Source organism: Mastacembelus armatus, chromosome 19 (assembly GCF_900324485.2).
Source record: "Mastacembelus armatus chromosome 19, fMasArm1.2, whole genome shotgun sequence".
NCBI classification, from domain to species: domain Eukaryota; kingdom Metazoa; phylum Chordata; class Actinopteri; order Synbranchiformes; family Mastacembelidae; genus Mastacembelus; species Mastacembelus armatus.
In genome coordinates, this window is record NC_046651.1 from 11,734,749 (window position 1) to 11,756,590 (window position 21,842).

The 21,842-nt window shown below is 38.8% G+C and overlaps 1 protein-coding gene across 1 annotated transcript in view; it reads right to left on the bottom strand.

The window, feature by feature from the left end:
* Window positions 1–2,476: 2,476 nt before the first annotated feature.
* Window positions 2,477–21,842, bottom strand: part of nrg3b (neuregulin 3b) — a 160,738-nt gene continuing 141,372 nt past the window's right edge. The window contains exons 5-9 of the mRNA XM_026315497.1: window positions 18,998–19,100; window positions 16,759–16,885; window positions 11,276–11,385; window positions 6,834–7,016; window positions 2,477–3,646 (exon numbers count right to left, since the gene is read on the bottom strand). Of these exons, the coding sequence (XP_026171282.1) occupies window positions 2,908–3,646; window positions 6,834–7,016; window positions 11,276–11,385; window positions 16,759–16,885; window positions 18,998–19,100 (1,262 nt within the window). The 3' untranslated portion in view covers window positions 2,477–2,907. The remainder of the gene's footprint in view (window positions 3,647–6,833; window positions 7,017–11,275; window positions 11,386–16,758; window positions 16,886–18,997; window positions 19,101–21,842) is intronic.

Consider the following 21,842-nt stretch of genomic DNA (forward strand, 5'->3'; position numbering starts at 1 on the left):
CAAATACTACAGAAATGCAGATTTTAGAATAAAACACAGTTAATGTAAAACCTAAAATGTAAAATGTACAATGTGTAATAGTTAGAGTGATCTAATAGCAGAAATAGAATATAACTTTTAGAAATATGTTGTCACTGGTGCATTTTCTTAGAATGAACATTTTAAATTGCCATAGGGAGCGGGTCTCCTTTCACAGAGGCAGTCATGTTGGACTTCCATGATTCTACTGTAGTCCAGAATGGACAAACCAAACACTGGCTCTAGACAGGTAATCCCGTTTTGTTTTAAAGATGGTGGCAACCATACCCTCCCTGCCTAGAAACAGGGACATGGTGTGTTAGGGGTTATTCTGCAATCTCACCACTAGATGCTACTACATCTTTCACATTTCGCACATAGCACCTTTAAACAGATATAGCATCAAGTTCGGATAAAAATGTATAATACAGATACTGATTGTACAGTATAATTTAGAATATTGCTATCTAAATGAAGTCTTGGTCATAGATGTGATTTGTTCTATTTTCTCCAGCAAATGAAAATGTTGCATACAAAGTAGTTACTAACAAAATAGTACCACTGACTTCTGTGCCATCCTTTGCTGTAGACTGACTTGCTCATATTTATTAACATCAAGAACAGCCAGTGATGCACATTCCACAGCCAGTTCAACCCATTTGAGCATCCGAATCAGTAATATGGGATTGTGAATGGACAGTGACACAGAGATGAGTATCTTAGTAAGGCTGCTGTGAGCTTCCAGAACAGATATTCTCCAGTTTTCTGGAAATATACCAGAGGAATGAAACACCATTGTGGCAAAAAATATTCTATTTATTCACCTAATGTTGGTGGTGGAAAGTACTGTCAGCCCCACATTTTTAATTACTGTTCCGTTGGGTTTAGATCTGGTGACCATAACTACTGTAATATGTAATGCATGTAATTTCCAAACTCATCAAATTATTCAGCGAGCCTTGTATGGAAGCATCCACATTTATTATGCTATTCCATTTATGTATTCAGTTCTATTCTTTAATTTGGCACCCTTCTGTATTTGTACACCATCTTTTTGTGGTCTTGCACTGCAGGATAAATGCAGTATGTAAATCTGCAAACATTTGAAAATTCAGTGAAAAGTAAGGTAAATTATGTCTAGCCAATAGTCACTGTATGTATTTAGAATCCTAAATATTTTCTATTTATGGTCATTTTATCTTTCCTTTGCAGCTGCATTGGCTCAATTTCCCCCCAGGGATCAATAGAGTTCATTTTAATCTTCATAAAAACCTTCTTATAAACTCAAGATAGTTTATTTTGTAGAGCAGTGATGAAGAAATCTCAGTAATACCCATTGTAAGTGCTGTATGACTTACTTTGCCAACAGACATTGTTACCCAGAAAAGGAGGAAACTCAGATATACTGAATTTGACGTAAATGAGGCATAAACAAAGAATTGTACTCAGCTTGTATGCTGCTTTGCTTCATTTCCATCCACAGACCTCATGGCCATTGCTGTAATTCAGAACAATGATGCAGATATTCTTTTATGTTTGTAGTATATGAATGTATTATAAAGTGCATCATGTGAAATAATGAATACAGACTGCAGTTCTGAGAAATCATAATTCTTCTTAGTGAGAACGTGGAAAAGCTCAAGAGTGCTTTTTTTTGCTCACATACCTTATATTAGTACTCCATCACCATAACTATCATCATTATCCTCAACTTGTTTTGTACCTTCATCGTGAGATGCATGTGAACCACTTTCTACATTTTAAAGTAAAAGAGAGAAGAACATTTTGGAGGAATACTTTCTCCTTTTTGCACCTTCTTTACCTTCATTATTTCCAGCAGACCCCACCCACCCACTGGCAACACACACAAGCACACACGCACGCACACGCATGCACGCACGCACGCACGCACACACACACACACACACACACACACACACACACACACACACACACACGCACACACACACGCACGCACGCACGCACGCACGCACGCACGCACGCACGCACGCACGCACACACACACACACACACACACACACACACACACACACACACATACATACATACATGGACATACAGGACATAAATGTGAAGATCAGATACCTAAAGACACTGGTAAATATGTAAAGCAAAAATAATGAACTATATTTAATTAGCATGGCTGGGGTATTGGGGCTACTTAACCAGGTACATAATTAAATCCATGCTGAAAAACCAAGGAATACATGATACATGTGTAGTTGCCATGGAGATAAACAGGCAACTCTTTGGCATATTTAAAGTTAGATGTGATTTACTTATTATTTATATGGATTGATTTGTATATTAAAGATGAACAATTCATAATCTATTGATAATCTTTCTTCAGATCATGTACTGAAAATAAATTGAGATGATCAGGCCCTTATTTAACACTGTTATCTTAGTCTTTATTTTGTCACAATTGTATGTCAAATATATATACGTCTATATGACATATATTATATGACATATATAATTTCATTTCTTTACAATAGAGAAACAACATAGAGATGACACACTATTTTGGTTTCTAAGTAGAAGCTCCTTTTAAATAGTGCCATTTTCTTCAATACACTGTTTAAAGTCAAGCTCCCACTCAAGTCACGGTTTTGTTGTCCTTATTGAGTCACATTTATTCACAATGTGTGTTTGTCTCTTTTTCTTTATAATTTGATGTCTTGTGTTGTGTCAATATTTTTTTTTTACTGCAGTCCAATCTGTTCATGTTCCCTCAAAATCGACGGCCATCTGTTACTGGTCCGAGTGGCCACACAGATGGTCCCAATTGCTCACCATCCTGTGCCACCAGCAAAGGTATATAGTTATTGGAAATGGTGTCTTTGAAGGTTTACAGAGTTAATCCAATCAGCTTGCAGAGGGCTTGGCATAAGCAATTCCAGTTCCTCTGTAGCTGGTTCCTTTGGAGCAGTTTGCGCCATCATATACAAGAGATGTCTGATCTTGGTACTGTCCCTGGGCTTCTCTTTGGCCTGCTGCCTTCAAACCTCTGGTCCCAGGGCCTACGTGCACAGCTCTGCCTGAATATTGGACACCTTTCCCTCCTGACTCCTGCACAATCCCAGCCTTGGGGGCGTTTGTGCCACCGTGGTCGCTGTGAGACCCAGACATTTCCAAAGAGCTGGGAAAGCTCTTCTGTTTTAATTCTTGTGTGAGTTTCACTGTAATTTCAATGGAACAGGGTGTTTGAGTGGAGCTGAGATTCTTCTCCGATCCGAGTTTAGCAGTGGCAGTGGCAGGAGGGGTAACACTGCTGGGCATAACACCAGGCGCTAGCACAACAGTCTCACAGGGGAGAGAGGGAGAATTACTATTAGGCACCTCTGTCTTTCTAGCCAGCACATGGTGCCACTTGAGGAGTCCCCCTTGATTCTGGTCACTTATGTCCACATGCCCCGCCTCGAGGTCACACGCTTGGAGTGAGGGGATGATGGGCACAGAACGGGTGCGCATGGAGGGTGGAGGGAAGGTTGTTCCCTTATCCAGACGGGTGCAGGGGACCTCGGTCCATCCCTTTCTGGCTGCAAAGTGAGGAAAAGAGGTCCTGCTGATGAGAGCACTGACTCTTCCGCTTGCAGAATCATACCTTTAGGAAGAAGAAAGAGTAAAAATGGCAGGATGAGAATGAAAGACCAAACCATTTATACTGTGACCTTTTCATGCTAGACACTAATTTGCTAAAATGAATAAAAGAGAGCAAGTACTATAAAACATGGATATAAAACTGCAACTCTTTTTTTTTTTTTTTACAATTTCACTTTAGGTCGACACAAAATCATCTTCAAGAATCTATTATTATTTAGGTATTGTTCTTTCATACAATAATCTTGTCTAATTATTTGTAATCCTCAGCATTAATAGACTGTATTGTTGCTCCAAGAATTATTCTCTCATTACTGACTGATCTCATTACTGACTGATCAGAGATTTAAGGCTTTAGCAACACCACTGCAGGGTTCCTGAACCTGGCCTGAGTGAGTATGTGGGGAAAGAAAAGATATATAACCTCCTTGCAGTGCTGCTCTAAATTTAGTTTCTGAAATGAAACTCTTTACAAAATCTTTAAACAGGCTTATGATGCAATTTGGAGTAGGTGTGTTTGTGGGTGTGAGATCTCAGCGTGTATCTCTGCATGATAATACATCCGGCAATCATGTGCATGAAAAACACTACGGCATCATATTAGGCATGAAAATAAAACAGCAGAGTGGGGAAACCTATCCAGAGATAAGCGGGTAAGTTTGTATATGCATCAAATGTGCACAAGAGTTAATATTGTTACTGAAGAGTCAATTCACATTTAGAATCGCCTTAGGAGACAGCCAATGTTATTGTCAACCTTCAGAGACTATTTGTAGTATAACCAAGTTTAAATAATTGAATTACTTCCCCACTCCTCCCTTGGTAATAGAAGGGCGAATACAAGCTGGAGGTAAATCCGGCAGATCAAAACATATCTAAAAATAACCCCCATAGCAAATTTGCCTTCAATTCTGTCCTTATCTGCAATAGGAAAATGTGTGTTTTGACACTGGATAATGAAAGTGACAATACTGCATGGGTGTTGTGAAAACATGAAAAAGTATTGTCCTGTTTGCAGCTTTTTTTTTAACACTTCACGCTCTGTGCGTTCACCTCTCCATCGCTGTGCCCTCATCATCTCTGAACAATCTTCCTTCTTTCCTCACTTTCCCTCTCCCATTCTCTCACTCTCCTTCCCACCTCTCATTTCTCATTTCCAGAGATGAGAGGGTGTATCCATGGCAACACGGTAGAGGAAGGGGCTGGAGGAGGAGGAGGAGGAAGCAGGGGCTCTGAGCTTGGTAGCTTGGTGTTGCATGGCTGGTAAGTTGAGAAATAGGTCATGTTGACATCCTGAAGGCCAGTGAAAGCCACACTTGACTGATGCAGCAGCAAGGGAATGGCTAATGAGATCTAAATAGTTTAACTGTACAAATGCAATCTTATCCCCAAGAAGATGAGAAGTCATCTTATTTCAGATCTTCTTCTAAACATTTGAAAAAGCTGTGCGAGATGTAATTGCCTGTAGCTTACAGATTTTGCCTTTATGATTTTAAAAAAGTATTAGCAGCTTCTTTATTAGTTTGTTTGTTATTTACTGTGAGCATCTGTGCGCTTGTGCGTGTGCGTGTGTGTGTGTGTGTTAAGACGGAAAGTGCTACGCTCCTGGAAGATCTCTGCACAGCCATTTAAAAGAACTGCTAAGCTCCATAGAGCTTTGTTTAAAAATGTAAATTATGGAAATAGGTCACATAAAGGGTTTGGCAACTTGCAGTGTATCTTAACAAGTCACTGTAACACTCAATCAGGTTGGCATGCTAATAGGAACATTGCTAGAGACTTTTAAGTGTGTGGAAAGCACGAGGGACACTACTGCTTTAATGATAGACGTGTCTGGTAACAGTGCCATCGCTCAAGTTGCACACACTGACAGCAAATTAGGCTGTTTCGGAGTCATATGCTAAATAGGGATGCCTTACTGAGGCTTAAAGACTCTCTTCTGCATCTGTAAACAAAACCTAAAATAATTTAATGTTTTCAGTGTTGTTTCAGAAGAAATGCCAGTGGAACTGCCTGACATGATGCATTTTTCTACTGTGGAAAACAAGCACCTAAGTGAACAGTGTAAGATAAATATATTCCAACTTGGGCAGCTGTTATGTAACAATCAATCGTATTTAAAATCTCTAAATCTTGGAGAAAAAAAAAAAAGTTTTCACTGATGTGACATGATGCAAAATTTGGTTTCTTTGTAGATTGTCTCTTTCCTCCTGTAGGACACAGGAGGAACATTTCCTCTGTGATAACAAATATGTCAAAGAGGATTTCATATCAGGTTATCTTTCTGAACCCATGCTAATGAGAAACATCAGACTGTATTTTTAAAATGTGTGAGATGTTATAAGCCCCAACTGGTGAGAGCTGGCTCTGCCAAAAGTCCCTCCTGCTTTTTTATTCCTCCTGAAACAGCGCCAATAGCTGTGCTTCACTTATGATAGCCATGAAAATAGGGCAACTCTGTTCTTACTTGACATGAAGATGAACATGAGGAGAATTCAAGATGTGTAAAAATGCCTGAAATTAATCCTTTGTGATTTGTAGTCTTGTTCTAGAGAGCGGCTGTCACTCAATAAGGTGCTATATTCAGCTTGTGAATGCCACTAAATTAAATTATTTCTGTGATATGTAAATTGTAATGCCTTCCCATAATGCTCAAGCATTAGCCAAATCCAACCATTCTGGAAATCATCATGTTAACTTGTGTCTCATCTGGTAACTAGCTTTGGCACAGTTGTTATATTTTTAACCCTGACAAAACCGTGCAGATAAAGCATTCATTTTCATTTGCAGCAGCAGCATGATGGCAAATGTAGGGAGGATTACACAGACTCGTATCTTGGAGTTCCCTAGCACCATGATACTGTTAAGAGGTTGGGATCAAGTGTGTTCGCCAAATTAATTGTGACAGTCCCAGTTGAAGGAGGGCACAGCAGATCTCATTTATTTCCCTGGATCAGATTTCATAAGCTAGTTCACGGATTTGAACTGAGAGTATTTCAGCCATAAACTCATTTCTCCCCAAATTATCCTTCTGCCACTCCGACTTAACCTCAGTTAGTCTTAGTGTTTGTATCACTGAACTGGTTTCTTGACCTCAGCTTTGAGGGGGGCAAAAAGAATTTCCTCTCTGAGGATCAAACAAACATAACAAAACTAACAAAAACACACACACAAAACAAAAAACCCTTCACCTTCTTATGGACTCCATGTCTGTTGACTCATCCTCCTGCAAGTGTTTGTAGACATGTCCAACCATTCTGGCCCCATCGGTGAGACTTGTTGGTATTTTGTGTTTCCCTCTGGATATAGGTGGGGTCCTGAAGTAATTAGCCTGTCTTCGTTGTTGGGCAGGACTGAGTGAAAGAGAACTACTCCTGCAAAAGGAAGGGAAAACAAATAAAGTGGATAAATATTACAGATTTAACCCACTATTTCACAAAAGCTTCAATTAAATTCAGACAGCTCTTACTAATTCATTTTTTTGTATCAAATTTATCTGATCTTCTATGTTCATTGCTGGAAAATGGACTGGAATGGATTGACTTTTCTGTTTGATGTTTGAGTGGAAAATAGGCATCGTATTCCACATTCAATTGACTCTTTGCATAAATGACCTTGGTATTGAAGTCTTAGCATCAGATGGGTTATCAGATAGATGTGAAAGAACAGTAATTTACCAGTGAGTAATACAATTTCCATTAAATTATTTGTCATGGCTCAATCAAAAAGAAGAGAGAAAAGAACTGTGGTTGAATAAGAATGATCCTACAGCCACGTGTCTGTAGCATCTCTGAGGCCCTACTTTTTTGCACTTTTTGTGCTTTCAGGTTGCTAACATATTTACACTGAGAATGTGAACATGCTGCCGATTAACACCCTATTAATATTCCGACATTTGCTAATTAGTACTAAACAGCTTCATTGGAATGTCATTAGTTTTTGCAGGCGTTTTGTCGCAAACCAAAGTACTGGAAAAAGTGAAATTTGTTCCTGATAACAGTGCTAAATTAAAAGTCAGGGGCTCACTGAAGTCAGATATTTTTTTTGTGCCCATTCATCTCAGGGTGTTAATTCACTCAGTACTCTTGGAGAATATTAACTGATTTTAACTAAGTAATTTGGTGGTGCTAGAGGAAAAGCTGGTTGATCATTAAAGTCTTTAGTATTTACCCTGAGACCATGAATATCTTACCCTAAATTTCACAGCCATCCTTTGTGGTAAAGATAAAGGCCAGAATGGTATTGGCAGCCATAAATCCAAAAACCTTTAGTTGTCTTAAGATGTCAGCACCTCTGGACCATATGGGAAAAAGTTGCTACTGTTTGTGACCTTTAAAATGTTACACCTATGTGTATACACAAAGGCATATTTCATATATGGACATTAAATGAGTATTATGTATAAACCCACTTGCAATATTGATCATCTCCATGCCTAGAAACTCTGCTCTGTGGACAGTAGTCCTCCAAAGCTGATCCCTGCACATGTGCAGCAAATACACAAGCTGATGTGTCAGTATATGACGAAAATACTGAACAACTCCCACAACGATTCGGACTATAAGATAGAGATCCAAATCATTTTTGGTTTATTTGACTACATTTTACAGACTGAGGCGTCTCTCCTTTACCTGCTGCTGTTTACTCTGTGAGCAATAGATCACTTGATTGTAACCAGAAAAACAACCTATGACATATTATTACTGCTGGGTGAAAAACTTGTTTGTATTGAAGCATTAAACACATATCAGTGACAAACATTATCCCTGCTTGATTTTGGCTTTTGAATAACTTTGCCTCAGGCAGAAACAGATTACAAAAATTGCTGCTCTATAAAGTGGTGAATGTTTTTTTTTTTTCCTGTTTAAAAAGTAATAAAAAGGTCCAAACTTTTTTTTGTAGTTTGACCTTAAAATGAACTCCCTTATTTATTTTAAACCATGCAGTAAACTAAAGAGTTTAGCAGAGATCTAGCTATTAACTGATGGCAGACACTGAGCAAAAAAGACTCACCTGTGATCATTTCCAAATGGCTGTGGAACAAAAAGCATGGCTAATGTTGGCTCTAGTCTATGGCAACATTAGTTTTTGTATCGACTGATGTTATAAAAAGTTCCTATGAATAAAGCTGAATCAGTTTTGTTGGCTATTAGTATGCTGATTTTTTTTTTTTTAATTAGAATTAACTGAAAACTGGAAAAAATAAAATGTGTTTCCATGAACAAAATCACCAGGCTATTGTAATTATTTATGTGTGCTAAATGTTAAACGTCTAAAACTGAAAGACAGCTGCTTATCTCTACAATTCACCAAAAAATTTACAGCCTCCTGGTGTTAAATGGGTATGGCTGCCTGGGACAGAAATCCAGCAGGTATTTTAATCAGTTGCTCTCTGTTTATTCCTTTTTTGGACATAGTAGAGAGAAAAAAACAGACTGAGGGGGATGACAAGTGGCAAAGGATCTGATCTGAATTAAAACAGTACGAAAGACAAACAGAAGAAACACCCTGTTCTACAGATTCAGTAGGATACACCCACAGATCACAACAGATACAGAGTATGGTTACTGAAAATTGCTTGTTCTCTGACTTGACCTATGCATATTGATTAGTGTACAATATGACAATTTCCCCTTAATGTAATCAGGACAAATGAGTCTTGGTGATTGATCAAATTCCACAACATGATTGACACACTGAACCTTCCAAGGCAGTGGAAGGTGGCACATATAGGCTACATATAGGCAGATCAGAACTGTGAGGTTCACTCAGTTTATATAGAATGCAGTAAAATTGTGCCCAAAATAACATGAACTATGTATTTTGTACATGTATCAATGGTCTTTTTGAATTTTATTTCATTTTATTTTGGTGATGCCCTAACATTGTAGGACCACAAAGGCAAACATTTGTTTACTGAAGACCAAATGTAAAACTACTAATTCCACCACTCTTAGATGTACCTTATGTACACAGTTATTTGGCATGCTAAACTAAGATGGTGAATATGGTAGACATTATATCTTAGTGTGTTGTCACTGTGAACATGTTTGTATTGATTTCACTTGGTAATAAATTGCTATATGCCTATTTGTGCAACAAAACAAAAGTAGCTAATTTAGATTATTAGGCTGTCTGGAATATACGGCTGGCACTAGAGCCAAACAAAGCCTGCAGCATGGCTATTGATGGTTTCTGTTCTTAGTAATTGGGCAGGGTACATGGTTTTCTATCATATTAGGTCTACACTGTCAGTGATTTATATGAGGTCTGCATTGTTTTAGGAGAAATTCAGTTCAGCCAGTTCAGGCTGCATTTAAGCAGGTGAATCAATTTGCATATGCACAAACCTAGTAATAAAGCCTATGATGTAGAGGTGACCTTTTGCAAGAACAGTGATGGGCCTTATTGACATGTGACTATGGGCTTTTTCTCTTGACAGCTCACAATGTGGCTCAGTGTCTCAGATCAGTAACTGAAAGCATCTCAACATCATCCATCACGGTCTAGTTCTCCCCTGCCTCATCCTACTCTGAGAACACACTGAATAGATGATTGACTGTCAACCGCCTTCCATGAGGCACCTGCATCACACTGTGTAGCATAAAAAGCCAGAATAAGTTGGTATCGTCCCTGCAGCCATGTGTCATATGTGGCCTCTGTGACACAGCACTGGTCCATTAAAACACAGAACAACTGCAACCACTAGAGTTGTCATCATAGCCAACAAGACATCTAAAAACCCTCTCTGCTTGTATACACACTACCTCTGAGCTTACCATTGTCTCCCCAAACATGGCTGCTGCTGTATGTCCTTAGAGTACTGTATGTCCTTGCAACATAAGACTGAAAGCTTGTCTAATGCACCTCCAGACATAGTGAGACTTCAAATAAATGAGTGAAGCCTTGTGCACTGATCCTTATGCCTGTTTTCTCTGCTATCACATTATAAAGAAATAATACTCTTCATCAGAATTACTTTTATTCCATCAGATCAAGTCAAAGTTACACATTCACAGACAATCAAACATTTATAGTGATTTACCAGCAATATGTGCAACAGGTGCAAACAGTATATAAACTTTTGTACTTCCTTCGTGCTTTTGATACTGACTGCTGGGATTGCAAAGTACAACTGCTTCTGAGGTCCCTTGCAGGGAAGTTTTGTTGAAATTTCATTGAATCAATGTTTAACACTGAACATTAAAATGTGCGCCATCTTCGTTCCCCTATATGCTCTTCCCTATCAGTACGCTGGCAGTCATTTAGGAAGCCTGAGTACACGTCTAATCAGTTTGCACAATTTATTAAGCATGCCGTGTAAATAAAGACATCTCAACTGTCGTGAGAAATCCTAATTTTAACTTTATAAAACTAACTAAACCAATAATCATCATATAAAATGCCTGATTCAAACTAATGATATGTACAAAGGCCAGTGGTATTGGTTATGTATCCAAGATATATTATTAGGTTAGCTGCTCCCACTTATAAATCATCATAAATCTTTCTAACAATTTTGCCAATGATCTGTGAAATGATCAATGATCTTAAACCTTTTACAACTGGATATGGGCAGACTGAATGAAAAACATAAAACAAGGCTGGAAATACAAGGATGTCACAGTTTCACCTGAAGCGCTTCCCTTTAGACAACGCTCTGCTGAGAATAGGTGGGGCTACCGTTGATGTGCCTGCCACCACACTGCCGCCCTTAACAGATGATCCATGAGAACTGCAGCTCTGCAAAAAATAAAGTAGAGTAGTGCATAAAACAAGCGGTGAAATGTAGTAATGTATCTTCATTATTATTCTTGTGATCAAAATCAGGAAGGAAATCAAAGAGAAGGTGTTCAGATGTGAGCAATTATCTAAGTTAACACCAGAAATAAGCTCAATGCATAATATATACAGTAAGTCACCAGTCAGGTTGAGGATGTTCTCTCTCTGATGTATACCTCCTTAGTCAGGCAGAGTGTCTGTAATTACACTTTACATTTTAAACTGCAGATTAGGAAGGGGACTTTATGTGAAAAAACTCCACATCGGTCCTCACAGCACTCAGGAATTAATCCCACACAAGATTACATTAATAGTTTCCTAAAGAATTCCCCCCGTCAATTCTTTTCCCTATTCTTATCAAAATTAACACCATTATCTTACAATAGACCCCAAATAGAGTTCTGGCACAGTGACTGTGAATGCCCCAAGAACCCCACCTTTAAAACCCTAAATCATGAGATAATTGTGTTACTTCAGTTACAGTACTTCCTGTGCTGCCCTTTCTCTCTGTCTGATTGAACATCATTAAAGCAATTGCATGTGACTTAGCGCCGGTTCGGGATTGTCATGCCTGATAAGCCTCTTTTTTCTCCATTATACCACTGACTCCCATAGGGAGCTGTTACTGCTGTGCACTAGTTCTGCAAGAAAAGAGGATGATTTTGACCACCCTCTCATGTACCCTGCGGGTGGAGAACACTTCACTTTCTGGAACAATTGCAGTGATAAACTTTCCTGGAGCATGATATATTTGTCAGGGGATAAAATAAATAGCTTGTGGCAGACAATGGCAGACCTGCATGGCATAACCCATTTCACTTGTTCTCAAATATCTCTATCTTCTGCCTTGTTTTATGCCACTTGTGTAAGTCTTGGATGAACACAATGCAATGAGGAATTACTTCAGGGGGAGACAAAGGGAAAATACGGGAGTCTGACAGAATAAGAGAAAAAAAATATCAATATGTTGAATATGAACTACATAAAAAAGTACTATGCATTCAGTGCAGCATTAATCCTCCTTGGATTACCATCGAATCACAGGTACTGAACTGTGCATGATTGGATATTTGACCATTCTTCAACAAGGATAGCAGCAGCACAAAACACCATCAGATGTATAAGGGGTCTCCTAGTGATAGCAAACACACTTTGGGCTCTACCTGCTATCAAAGTGTGAATCAGTTGTTTCAGGATTATGCACTGAAATGGCGTTTGTAACAACAAGTTAATTTAAAGCTGCATTTGCTGTCATTATTAATCACGGCAATACCTACATAAGCTTTCATGTTATCCCCACTGCTGTCACAACTCTTGCTGAACAAGTGGCTAATATTCTCCTTCCATTAGTTCTCTTATTGCATTGTGCCTTCTATTTTTTTTTTAGCCACGATAAGAATCACACCTTCAAGAGACATTGTACTTCTGCACAAATTAACGTCTATTGGACATATTTCAACACTCCCCCTTAATCTGAAGATATCTGAAAGGAGAGTGGACTGTTAGTTCACTGATTACCTGTCCAGTACCCATTTATTCTAAACAAACTGATGCAAAAATTGCTGAAAGTCAGCCACTGTGACCACAGATGGCAATTACAGGACACTGGAAAATGCAAAAACATCAGTAGCACAAGAAGACAAGGATGACAAAGTGACCAAAAAAACAAATAAATAAATCAGCAATTACAGATAAACCACAACTGTGGTACTGTATTAGTTTTCTAACTTTAATAAACAATAACCACAATAAGGTAAGTATGTAATGTTGTCAAATCAGTTTAATGAATTAGCAAGTATGCGTTTTATTGCATATGAGTCAGTGTCATTTTAAATCATTTCAGCTGGAGTTTCAGACATTTTAATTTCACAAACTGCATTAAAAATGTTAATGAGTTCTGCTTAGCTCTTTTATTTTTTTGTTGCCAAAGTTGGGACCTGTAGAAAGAAGACACTGTCTTATGTCTTATGGTCTTATCAGTATTAGAAAATTAACTTTGGTGTAACAGAACACAGCCTTGTTGTACACCTGAGCTTTTTAGAACACAATGCTCTGTTCTCTGACCTTACTGTTTCTCTACCCATGCAGTATTCAAATAGCATGCTCACTTAGAGCTTTGCATCATTCCTGAGGGTGTCCCTTCTTAGCAAAAAGCTAAATTAGTTAGGTAACATTACTCTAGTTACCAGCTGATGGGAACTGAGATTTTGTGTCTTGTCTTCTCAGCCTGTGTGCCCCTATTCCTTCATGTCGGAGCATGTCTGTTCCAGCGAAGAGTGTTGTGTGGGTGTATACTATCTCTTTTTATTTGAGACAGAATTTCATTGTCACAGGTGTTGATTCAAATCTCAGAGGAGGTGTTTAACTTAGTAATTGTATATCCATTTCTTTTGCTTTCGTTTCCCTTGAAGTCTTTTGAAAAGAATCATTATTTTGTATACAGACAGGTGGCAAATTAAAGGAAAAACCTAGCATGAAATGTCTTGGGAAGTTGTTGGGCCGCTATGTGAACCTCTAAGTCTCTGGAACTCTATTGCTGGGATGGAACACTCTTCGTCTACTAATTTGTCACCCACCTCTAGAAGCCATATATTTTAATACAACAGTTTACAAGCCTATGCATTTATAGTGCTGGAACATGTGCAATTTATATCGTTACTCAAACCCATATCTGCAGATGGAAGGAACATATGCACAGCGATTATTCCAGATGTGCAAATATATATTGGCATTTGCAACAGAAATATCGAAAAATGCTGCATGTGCCAGAGCAGGTGCAGAGAGAAGTAAGCTATAATAATTCAGGGCAGGAGAGTACTCATAGTACCCAGTGGTACCCAGGTGTGGATTTTAAAAAGGTACTGGGTTTAGCAACTTCTTATAGCTGGTTGCAGCACTGCTACTCAGCGCACCTTTAGGGAAAATGTCTTGGTCTTCAGAGAATTGAGTGATGTATGTTTGGCCCGGGTAATGACACACGAGTGGTGCATGCAAAACACTGACCAAAATGGACTTCAGTCTTATCCTCCCCTCTGCACCTGCCTCCACAGAACCAGCTCTTTCTTTCCAGCTCACAGCACTCATCCTCCACCTAATTGCCTCAAACGCGCACAGCAGAAACCACTGTGTTCTGCTGCTGAGTAGTTATGCAGTATACCGTACACCAAATGTTTTGAACCTTCTTAGGAACACTCTGCTCTGTTCTTGCTTCTAGACTATTGTGTCAGTTTAACTTTGAAGAAAACAGAGAACTTGCAGAACTGCACCACCCACAGCACACGTCCTTTCGCTGGATGGTGGCAAGCTGAGGGAGTGGGTGGAGAGAAGCAGTGGTCTGGGGTTGCTGTGTCAAATCTGAGGAAAAATGGGTTTCACTTGTTAATCTTTCCTTGGTCTCTTCAGCTCAAGCCCCCTCCTGGGTGCTTACAGCCAGTGATCTTTCACATCCCACCTTAAGCCTCCCTCGCACTGTTCTATTACAGTTTGTGTTTCAGTGTGGTTGTGTTATTATTGTCTTTTATTTTTGTCTTTGCCTTCTTCTTGGCATCCTCCCTGTGTCCAGCTCTGAAAGGATTTTGTGGCTGGATATGGGGCTTCAATACATACTGAGCCCTCATAAATTCCTGTCACCACTCACAGCCACAGTGTTAATATAACAGCCTACTATTGGGACAATATGCTATGGGACTGTAGGCATCTGACTGAAATATGTTAAGCTGGGTGTTGATGCGATGAGATCTGGCATAACTAGAACTTTGTGGACAGAGCTATGGTTTTCCATACGGAGTGTTATGAATTTATCGGTTCAGTAGTGAAATCATGTCCTGTACTGAGGCTTGTTTTGAAATTTGTTTTTTTTATTTCACTTAGCCACTTTATTAGCTGCAACATTCACATCAAATGTTGTACCACTTAGCTGTCAACCACTCCCAGCCCTAATTTCTAATGACAACCACAGATTTCAGATCGTGCCAACTGCAGTTCTGTGGGTGGGGTTAGCTCGAGGGGTGTTTGTTTCACAGGGTGACACTAGACTCTGTTGCATTATTAAGGAATCTCTGTACAGGCTACATTTGGCAAACACAGAAATGACAGAACAAGGCTAAACCTGAATGAAAAATGTTAGACAACAGACACAACTGCGTCTAAAACTGAAGTGTTGGTTATCAGACAGGCGTGAAAGATACAGTTACATGTCATCTGAGGCACATCTTGTTTGTATCAGTGAAGCATAATCACTACCTACCGCATATACATTCATGTGAGAGTCATGCAAATCACAGTAAATGTGAAAGATTTATGTTCTTGCGATTTATGAGGGTCAGTAACACCATTAGCACAACCGTATGACAAAAAAGTAGGAACAGCTCTAACTCTGCCAAACAATGAAAGAAGGCTGCCGATAAAGAAAATGCAAACACACACACACACACAAACATCCTATTAGAGAATTAAACATTATTAATGAGCACAATATGTGGCCATCTTGTAAAGCAAAACAAAGAGGAAAAGTACTAATGTGTTACAGTGCTTGCACTCATTTCATAAGACCTTTACAAGTGCACATTAGGCTGCAATTACTTTTGGTATTCTGTGTGACATCTACATCCTCCACCTGCACTGCTATGAATACCCGGGTGCCTGGGTCACTGCAGGAGAGAAAATTCATTTTTTATGTTTAGTTTTCTGCTATTTCTTTTAACTTTTACAATAGACATCAGTCTTTGTGATTTCTTATTGTAAAAATTTCTGTCCAAATTGGATTTTTCTCCTTTGGCTTCACTGTTTCTCTTCAAAATGCCTCAGTGCTGTGTTTCTTCTTTAATCATTATTTTAATCACTTTAATAACTTTTTTAAAAATTTTTATTTCTGAGTTGACTGAAGGCTCCATTTTACACAAATTTCTGTAGATTTTTAGCAAAAGTCCCTTTCGCAAAAATAAAAATGTTCATTACAGCGGTTTTGGCATTCTTAGTGGTGAAATATCACTAGCAAAGTGCCATTTAAACATTATTTCTCTGCACAAGTTGCTGTGCTTGCACGGTGAATTCATGATCTGCAGTTTGTCACATGAATCTGTCTTTGTGAATATGACAAGAAAATTGCTTCTGTATAACACATGATATATTTATTTTAAGCTAGGATTCCCCACTGTCTCTAGCTTATGAACAAAATACTTTGGCCAGTAGACAGATTATTAAAGCATATATCATATATTATCCTGTCAAGTACTCTATGAACTCTGTTTTTGAGAAATGTTTAATACAGTATATTAAGACGGTGGTGCAAATAATGATTAAGATATAAGTGGAAATATGTTGGTGAAGATGTACCTTTTGAAATTGAAGGCTGTATTGAAGCCTGGGAACAGATTTGGACATGAGGCCAGAGGCGTTGACATTGCAGTCCCTCAGGCTGCGGCTGTCAGAGAAATGAGCCTGAAGTTTCTCCCTGTTTCTCCTGTTGAGAAAAGGAGGTGCACAAAGAGGGTAAGATTGCAAAATTACATACAAGACACTAAATAAATAACTTTTTGCCGGGTAATTATACATGCATACACGTGCACATGCACAATAAATCACATACAGTCTGCCACATTGACAAACTGTCTGGATTTGGGAGAAAGACTTCACTTTAGAACAACTCTTTATAGACCGGCATGTATGTATGTGACGTTTTTTTTCTATTTTGTGACTTTGTTAAAAAAATCTTTGATAAATCATCTTTTAGTGAACCAACAAGACCTGACAACGTTTGTCGAAAGTTGTGAATGTATGAGTGTTGTGAAAGGTCAAAGTGACAAAATAAGCTTCAGTCAATTTGAAACTCACATTTAGATATTTTTTCGTGAGCTGTATTTGAAGGTTTGACAGTGGTGAAAGTGCTTGGAACGGCTACAAAAATAGCATCACGAGAGAAAATGTCTTGCACAAGTGAAAATTTAATCAAGGCCATGTATCATGAAATGCCCATGACTCTCCTTTGTGATAATATATCGGGAAAAAAAGTAAGAAAGCCTGGGTTGTAACATTTTTGATGTATGGATAATGCATCAGTATATTCATGGGGCTAGTTTCGTTAGGTGTTAATTTATCCGCGTGTACCTTTACAGTTTTTGAGCACCATAAATTGCTTCATTTTAAAAGCAATACTTTCACGTAACCACAAAACTATTCAAAATATGAGAAAAGTAAAATAGCATATCTAAGCTACTTTAAATATAAAATATAAGAGTGTTCCTTTATTCTGGATTAAACTTTGATTGGATTAAAAAATTAATTGATGCTTAAGACTTTTGGATTAAATATTAATTCACCATTAAATGTTCATTTTTAAATACTAGGTTGTTAAACTCTTTGCAGCTGAGGCATGTTAAATATTTTGTGAATAGAGGGCAGGGGAAGCAGTTAAAATTGAGGCTGTAAATGACTAAACTGGTTAAAAAGGACATCAAACTAAGCTGCAACTAACTATTGATTGGGAGGGACTAATTCCTGGTGCTGGGACCCAGTCTCAAATGAGAAGTAACCCCATTACTAATCACTTGGTAGAGCATCTAAAGGAAATCAGTACAATATATAGTCACTACTTTTTGTTGTTGTGTTTGTTTTAATTCTTCAGTGTTCAGTAAGTATAAAAGATTACTACTACTGCAAATAATGCAATATTGTGCAGTACTTAAAGAAATAATAAAGCAATAATCAGCGGTGGATATTTGGCAGCATCAGCACTTACTTAGTCTCACTTACACATCCTTCCTAATTACTAAACTTTATAACTACATATAATTAACCAGGCTTTGATTTTCATTTCCTGGGGTCTTTAAAAATGTAGCAGGTCTCTTATCTCTAACTCCTTTGTAAAGTCTTCAAACACAATCAAGAATGCAACTGTGCTAATGGTTAATCTTCTCTAAGTATTAGCAGGAGAATCTATCTACTTGAGTTGCACTATCAGCCAACATTTGGGGGAAAGAGATTCAATTTAACAAGGTTTGTGGGTGTGGATAATTTCTGGTACATTAACTCTGAGCCAGGACACTCTGGTCATGCTGACCAATAGTGGCTGCACTACTTAGAGTGCTACAGTACTGAAAATGAAACAATTTTGTTCAACATGCCCAATTAAATCAACAAAACCTAATTTAACACCTCCCCCTTACAATCTGCAATATTTTTTGTCTACATTTCTTCTCTTTACTCTTTTTTTGTCATGACTAATTGATTTCAGTGGGCTGCTTTCCTGGTGCCTAGCACACAGCTGCACAAGTATATGCGCATGCTTAGTGTCTAACATTTTTTTTTTTTTAACATGTTCTGGCTCCTGTGTATTTTGTTTTATGCGAAGCATTTTGTGACATACCTGCTTGCTAAAACATCTTTACAAATAAATCTTACATGAGTATCCGTCCCAAATGTATCCTACACAATTTAGATCTGATGCCATGCTAAAACATCCTCTAGCTGACTCACACTTAGAATTTCACTGGGCTCCATGCCATGATAGTAAAGTGCTCTTTCTGCACAGCCGGGGGCATATTCTACTAATGTGGTGCTGGATGGCATCACTCACTTGTTGCGGTGGTAGAGAGCCATGCATGCCACTCCAAGAAGACAGATCCCTGAGGCAATGCTGAAGATGGACAGCACCTGCCTCTGGTAGGTGTCACCACTCTCTGCAGAGGAGAGAATACAGTTCAGGCCACTGAATTTCTACTGTGACACTAAGTAAGAGGGCTGTGTCTGTGATTGAGCAGGGGAGGAAAAAAAAAAAAAAAATCTATCGTGAATTAAAATGCTGAACACACACAAACATACAACTGATGAGCGTACAACCACAGCCACACACAGACATCCACCCACGATCTGCATTAGCATAGAGTGACCAATGCTGCTGTCAGTAAATGTCAGTGTTTGAGGATGGGACAGGGACATGGCAGACACAGACAGGGCTCAGTGACATGTGCTAACTGAAGTGTGATAATAATTTCGTTCAGATAAACCCAGCAGGCAACACCGATGGACTGTCTGCACAGCAGGAGCCATACTGCGTGTGTGTGTGTGTGTGTGTGTGCCCGTGCAAGTACTGTATGCATGTCAGCATTCAGAGACTGATGGCGACAGGGAATTAGCAGCAAATGAATGCTCCCGGAGCTTCTTGTCAAACCCCTGCACATCAGCAACAGAGGCTTAAGGTCACAAGCAGCTGGGACAAGTAGCAGTTGATCCCAGCAGATACATGTCTGATGGAGCAGCTGGATTGTGAGGCTGTACTACTTACCACACTAAATGGTGTGGGAATGAAGGTTGTGCATGCACAGGATTTTCAAAAAAACTCCTTATCTAGTGGTCCAAACGAGCACACTGAAGCTGTCCATCTAAAACCAGCTGCTTATTATGTACCTAATGCACTTCCTTGTCAAAAAGTGGGAGAGACTTTTCTGTCCCACTGTTATCCATGACCTTGAACACAACCTCCTGTGACATTGCTTAATCACTCAAAACCAGAAAATCCCCCTGTGTCTGATCTCACCACCTTGACAACTGGAAGGGAAAAGTGCAGAAAACATCACCACAACCTGTTCCTGACCTTTGGGTGCTTGTCTGTGGCTTTTGATGCTGTCAACAGAGAACTGTCCTGGGAGGTCTTCTTCATCCGTGCTTGTCTGCCCAGGTTTATCAACTTCCTCCAGCTCTTGTTTTGAGGACATAGTGGTTGTGGGAGAGCGTCCTGTGTTCAAAACTTACACTGGAGTGCAATCAAGCAGCACCATTTTTTTCTCCACTTTCTTCCTGTGCTTTACATCAGTGCTGCATCAAAACATTTCAAAGGATAGTGTGATATAACTGAGTTCAAACTGGAGGGAAACCTTTTCAATATTAGAATACTTCTGGCAAGAGATCAAGATAATATCTGAACACATCCAGCAGGAACAATATGTGGATGTATGTATATACATCAGAAGTTAAAGCTGCCCACTCAGTTCCTATGAAAAGTAGCTGTGAAACTGAGCCAGTCGAAAGAAAATGCTGCAGGAGTGGCTAGCTGTGACAAACTATTGATTATTGAACACTGGCAACCTAATAAAATAAGTGGCTATGTGAGAATTTGATCAATGTTTGGGCGTTGTATTGCAATGACGATAATTATTTGAAATTAGGATGGATATTATTGCTAAGCTGCTTTTGCTTACACATCTAAAAATAAATCACCATCTATTAGACGAATGTCAATTAAAATATAAGATATAAATCAATTTCATTAAATAAATTGTAATGAGGATAAATGAAGGTAAAACTGTATACATAAAAATGCAGCCGATCAAAATGTTCTGCAGCAATTTAGTCCACTAAAATGTCTTGATGTAGATCAGGCATATAGTGATATGTTTACTTTAACTGTAAACCAGACTAATATCAGCCCTGGGTGACAACGGTGAGTGAATTTGGTGGAATTACTTATCTATAAAACTGTCTATAAAAAGGTCTTCATCTTGAAATTATGAACACAATGTTTTTTAATAAATAGCACATCACTCATTATTTGGTTCTTCTCTAATGAAGATTTACAGTGAAGGGCTGATGAACATATGTGAACCCTTAGGCTAATGACATCAACAAAAGCTAATTGGAGTCAGGAGATATCAAACCTGGTCCAATCAATAAAACAAGACTGGAGGTATGGGTTAGAGCTACAGTGACTTATAAAAACAAACATTTTGAGCATCTGCTAATCCAGCCATCTATTTTCTAAACCCGCTTATTCCTTAACCAGGGTCACGGGGATCTGCTGGAGCCTATCCCAGTACTCTTTTGGGTGGAAGGCAGGGGCAGGGGTACATCCTGGATGGGTCAGAACCTGCTAATGTCACTAAAAATAAAAGATCTCAGAAGACTTGTAATCGAAAATTGCAGATTTGCATTAAGCCGGAAGTGTTTACAAAGTAATCTCAAACAGTTTAGATAATCATCAACCCACAGTCAGATGATTTAATACTTTGACACAAGCAGAATGCTCAATAAGGTAAAAAAAAAAAAAAAAGGAGCCCAGAGTAACAGCTCAAGGCTTAAAAAGGAGCTGTTGTTTCCATCGGGCTACCTTATGCAAATCACAGAGCATGGCTACATGGAACACTGTGTCCATGGCTGTAGACCACAGAGGAAACTCTTCAAAAAAACATGACTGCACGCTTCCAGTTGGCCAACGAGCACTCTATGACGCTACTGGGACTGAGGAAAGGTTGAAAAACATGTAGTTTTGTGTGGCATAAAAAGGGCACTGCATAACCAAAGAGATGCAAGCTTCATGACTTAGGGCTGCTTAGTTGCCTTCGGCTTTGTTCCCTAAAGACAAGAAACATTATAATTGTTTGGTATGTGACATGCTTAAGTACACTGTATTTGTTTACACTTTGACA